We start from the raw sequence: 5,550 nt of genomic DNA on the forward strand, positions 1-5,550 counted from the left end.
TCTAGTACATCAATCGAACTACAACCAGAAGGTGTTGCACTGTTTGAATGAGGATAAAGCGAAGTCTTCGAGTACTCCTATCGTCGTTCGTTCGCTAGATGCAAAACGAGATCCCTTCCGTTCGAAGGAGGATGATAAAGAGATTTTGGAGCCTGAAGTTCCTTATCTAAGTGCGATAGGCATTTTATTGTACTTAGCTCAATGCACTAAACCCGACATCTCATTCGCTGTTAATCTTTTGGCAAGATATAGTAATGCACCAACACGCATACACTGGACTAGCGTGAAAGACATCTTCCGTTACCTTAAGGGTACTACGGATTTGGGCTTGTTCTATCCGTACGAATCCTCGAATGGTGTTGCACCCTATGCTCCTTGAGTTGATTCTCCCCTTGTTGGTTATGCCGACACAGGATACTTATCTGATCCGCACAAGACGCGATCTCAAACGGGTTATGTCTGTATCGTTAGAGGCACCGTAATATCATGGAGGTCAACTAAACAAACCTTAGTTGCCACTTTGTCTAACCATGTTAAAATTCTCACCTTACATGACGTAACTCGGGAATGCTTTTGGTTGAGAGTAGTAGTGGGCCATATTTGAAGCTTCTGTGATCTTCATCTCTTCGTTGATGTCCCGACGACAGTCTTTGAAGACAACTCATCTTGCATTGAACAGCTCACGAATGGTTACATCAAATGAGACAACACCAAGCACATTGCACCGTTGTTTTTCTTTACACATCAACAACACGAGCATTAGAAGATTGAAGTCATGCAAATCCGTTCACAAGACAGTCTGGCCGATCTCTTCACCAAATCACTGCCGAAGATGATGTTTCAGAAGCTTGTTCTTGGAATTGGTATGCGTAAACTTTTTGGGTTGTAACTTTGCTATTTCCCTTTGGAATTATGTCAAACTCAGGGGGAGTATCATGTAGATACTTGCTTGATCTTAATGTACTCTTTTTTCCCTACCATTAGGAGCATTTTCCCACCGCGTTTTTGCTACCTAACTAGGTATTAACAAGGCACCCACCTTGGGCTGGTCATATCCCTGATGACGTCCAGTAGACGTTTCTTTGACTTTTGCATTTCTCACACATTTTCCCTTAGACTATGGCTTTTGTCCCTCCTCGGGTTTTTGCCATAGCCTTAGGGTTTTTTTAGTGAGACTTACTACTTATGCAAGTTCCTACCTTATTGAGAATAAGCGTTGTTCATTGGAATCAGTGCCGATAAGTCGACTTCCTCAACTTCTGCATGATGCTAAATCTACCTTGTATTACTAGTTTAAGTGTGATTGTGTAAATCCTAGATTAGATTTTATTCTAGTTATTCTTTCCTATTACAACTTGTATTACTTGGGGAAGATGGAATATCTTCTCTCCTTCTATTACTATAAATAAAGGCACAGTGTAGGAATGATAACAATACACATTCCCTTACAATTCTACAAACACATCTCTCTTTTCTCTCTTCTCATTGCCGCCAGCCATCCTAAATATTATCAGATAAAATAGACCACAACATGATACTTATCATTGACAAAAATAAAGGATAAGATTACATTCATTACATGACAACTTACCTAACGAAAGATCACAGCCTGTCAAAACTTTTTCCTAAAGCGTTAAAGACGCGTATTAATAAAGACTTAATACTAATCAAACAGGAAAACAAATAGGATACAATCATAATCTTTATTATACTAGAAATTCCAATAAAGTATAAAAAGAACAAAACTCAAAACTTAAAAAAAGACCAAATTCCTAAAGAGCATAATTTAGATCCTCGCCATGGGCCTTGGAAAACCCAGGACCAACCCTGAATGGTCAATGCTGGGGTTGACGGAACAAAATGCAAGAAGCTCTTGATCAGACTCAAATATGGCCATTTCTTGTTCATCCAGGGTCACCCAAGCTTCGATACCATCTTGCTCTTTTGTGGCAACCAAAACAATTATGTTCTTGAGGGCACTTAGGCTGGTGACCCACGCAGGTTTCTCCCATCCAAAATCCATTTCATACAGAGGAAGCTGGCACAAACTTGTGGTTTTATAAACATTTACGATGTTATTGCTATTAAAAATATCAGTCCTCTCTCTTAGAGACTCAGATACCACTAAGAATCCATCCTCACCTTTAAATCTGCTGGCCTTCTCATTGCGAAATTCTGTCACTCCTTGCCTCATTTTGCTCACCAAATCGTGTAATTCAGTCTCATTTTCTTTTAACAACACTGGAATTGACCAAAACCAATTCCCCATGACATTTTCTGATTTCTCCGGGATGATTCTTTTGCGGAAGCTCACCATTTGGGACACCACCGTTGGCTTGATCGAACTCACAGGCTTGCACTGACGGGAAGCTGCAATAGAACATCTCAAAATGATAGCCAAAACAAGTTGTATGGTTGATGGGATGAAGGTTTGGACAAAACTTCCAATTTTTTCCTTGAGACTGACTACTTTCGAGACATCGAATACAAACCTTCTTGTAACTAAACTTTGACTCTGGATTTCCAAGGTTCCCTTGATGGACGGCAAGGATAGCTCTCTAGGCGGCAACAAAGACCCTCCAATAAACTCCGGCGGCACCAATTGCTGTCCAAGGGCTCCATCATCACGATTTATCGCTGCCCATGCTCGCACGAACGTGAGGACTGATGCTGCATCTGCAATCTTGTGCGAAGGGGACACAGCAACAACAATTCCTCCACAGTTGAAAATGTTGATTTGAACCAGCAAAAGTGTAGATCCCAAAGCTACGTTGGCAGTTTCAGGATCATTTTGGGCCATTAAGTGGTGGAGTAACTCGGGATTGGGTTGTCTGAGAAGGTCTGAAAGCTGGCAGTTAACTCGGGCTTCCAGAAAATGAGCCCCTTCATCATTGCACTCAACTAACGTCGGGCTTTTGAGTTGGCCAGCCATTGGATAGAAATGAACTAAAGTTTTGGATAGAGAATCTTGCAAGCGTTTAGATTTTCTTGTAGTACTCTCTGAAGTTTTGGAAGCAAAATCAGAAGCATTGTGGTTTGGGAAGAACCATAGGATGGTTCCATATAAAGTAGAAGGCATAAGTTGGTCCACAAGAGAGAGGTTAAGAATTCTATTGTGAGGAGGAGTTGGAGATGATGGTTTGATGGTCTTTCTTGAGGTTATTTCCACCAGTGAATTGATATCACAACTACTGAGTACTGTACCATGTCTAATTGCCATTTTTGATCGAGTTGGAGATGAGGGTTTGAGAGGTTTGGTGGTCTAGATTAAGGTAGAAAATTAATTAGGAGGAAGTAGTTTGTCAGAGCGATCTTGGAGAATTTATAGAAACCGAAGAGATTGTTTAACATCCACCGACCATTTTTTTCCTTTAATATTTACCCTGTTGTAGAAGAATTTTTTTTATTGTGACCGAAACACATGTGGTACATCACATGTTTTTATACAAGTGATGAGAAAATTTATTTTTTAAGTTATTAACATTTTAACGCACATATCCCACAATTTGTATAATGACACGTGATGTATCACCCATGTTCCAACCATGGTCTAAAATATCCATAATATCCCGATATTTCCATCGAAATTTCCGTGTTTTTGGACTACCGATATTTTCGATATCATCGATATTTTAGACCTTGCTAAGTCACTCATATATCTTACCATGCAATGTATAAAGTATAAAATGTTGTACTAATTCATTATATATAAATGATTATGGTATGTTTAAACTTCTTTCATTAATTACTACATATTTTCGACACTGACAATGTTTGCCAGCTCGCTATATAATCAACTTAAATCAGTTATATCTATCATGCAATGTATTTCCTTCCAATTTTTTGTGATAAACTAATAGATAATTGACTAAATAAACATCCTACAAAGTTTCAATAAAAATTTCCAAGTTTTTCTTACAATTTCCGTGGTTTTTATTCAATTTTTATCGATATCGATAATATCCCGATATTTCTATCGAAATTTTCGTGTTTTTGGACTACCGATATTTCCGATATCATCGATATTTTATACCTTGGTTCCAACTACATCAAAAAAATCTCTCCTATTATAGATAGAGTGCGCAAATACTCTGATTAATTAATGTTCATTAACTAGAAAATAAAAATAGACCAAAAAATAAACTAGAAACAAGCATCGGACGGTTGGATTTGTAATCGTTTTAGGCTCTTGTAAGCAAATGTTGACCCAAGTTTAATCATCAAAATTGTACGTCATCTTCACATCATATAACGTTAATAGAACTTTGTAAGGCTGAATATTTCATTACCTTTATTAATTCTTTAGAGTTTAAATATATAGGCACGAATCTTATACTCTAAAAGAAAAGATAGATACAGAATGATTACAATTTAATATGTACAAATCCTACTCCTACTGAAAAAAGACTCCTAAAATATTTACAATTTATGACTTAAGTCAACACTCCCCTCATGTTGGTGCATAGATATCTTACATGCCCAACTTGACAAGCAAGTCATTAAACACTCTACTACACATTGCATGAGTAAGAACATCAACAAGTTGTTTCTCTTAATTTATGAAAGGAACCGACACAATTTTCCTCTTGAGATTGTCCATAATCATCAAAGTGTCTATCAAGCTCCACATGTTTTATTCTATCATGTAGTACAAGAGTATCTGTTATTTCTCTTGCAAACTATTGACACATAACAATTTCATCGCTTCTTTTGGTTTGAAACCAAGACATTGCAAAATGTTACGTAACCAAAGGAGTTCACACATTCCTTGTGCCATACCCCTATATTTAGCCTCGGCATAAGACCTTGACACCACTTTCTATTTCTTAATACGCGATGTAACCAAGTTATACCTCCAACAAATGAAGTGCCATACCCCTATATTTAGCCTCAACAGAAAACCTTGTGCCATACCCCTATCTTACTCATTTTCTATTTACTACTTTGTTTATTGATATATGTGTTTGATGCATATGGATATTATCTAATTGATTGAATTTACATGTGAATTATGACTATACTGATTTTACAACTAGAGTCGTAGAATATGATGATGATAACTGTTTCACAGTGATTTGAAAGCCCCAATAATTGTGTTTTTTCTGTCATTGACTTCCTGGGCAAGGCTAACCCCTGCCCTACGTTCATTGCATCAAATAGAAGTTGAACCTTTTATATGCCACTGTATTTTCTAGAGTTATCAGACGCATAGTTCAACAAACAGATTTTCTGTAATCATATTTTGTAGATTTTTTTTTAATTTTTAATTTTTAATTTTATTTATTTTTTGCTGGGCACCACTACCAATAATAGTACAGGACAAGAAGGCATCAACTATCATGGGATTTTTTTATATATTTTTTCTGTCATCTCCATCACCTCTCTCTTTCATAAGAAATAGTCTGCACTGGTTTTATCCCTTTTCTATCCTTGTTTTTTTGATCCCATATCATGGGATTGGGAATCAAGGGCATCAACTATCATCAAAATCAAGGGCATGAATTTGAACAACGTAAGAAAATGGTAGCAGCGACCATGGAAGGGATAAAA

At 37.2% G+C, this 5,550-nt stretch overlaps 1 protein-coding gene across 2 annotated transcripts; it reads right to left on the reverse strand.

Moving 5' to 3' along the window:
* Positions 1-1,520: 1,520 nt before the first annotated feature.
* LOC126629122 (acyltransferase Pun1-like) lies at positions 1,521-3,347 on the reverse strand. 2 transcript variants are annotated; one of them, XM_050299014.1, is made up of 2 exons: positions 2,493-3,347; positions 1,803-2,370 (listed from the first exon to the last, which is right to left on the reverse strand). In XM_050299014.1, exons 1-2 carry the CDS (start codon positions 3,218-3,220, stop codon positions 2,223-2,225), a joined length of 876 nt encoding a protein of 291 aa, XP_050154971.1. In that variant the 5' UTR covers positions 3,221-3,347; the 3' UTR covers positions 1,803-2,222. The 2 variants fall into 2 exon arrangements, with proteins under 2 accessions (XP_050154970.1, XP_050154971.1); XM_050299013.1 differs by having other exon boundaries at positions 1,521-3,336.
* Between the last annotated feature and the right edge of the window lie 2,203 nt (positions 3,348-5,550).

Source organism: Malus sylvestris, chromosome 7 (genome assembly GCF_916048215.2).
Source record: "Malus sylvestris chromosome 7, drMalSylv7.2, whole genome shotgun sequence".
Lineage (NCBI taxonomy): Eukaryota > Viridiplantae > Streptophyta > Magnoliopsida > Rosales > Rosaceae > Malus > Malus sylvestris.

Bases quoted from the DNA above. Each gene is read 5' to 3' on its own strand.
- LOC126629122 (XM_050299013.1), bottom strand. From the start codon at position 3,220: ATGGCAATTAGACATGGTACAGTACTCAGTAGTTGTGATATCAATTCA.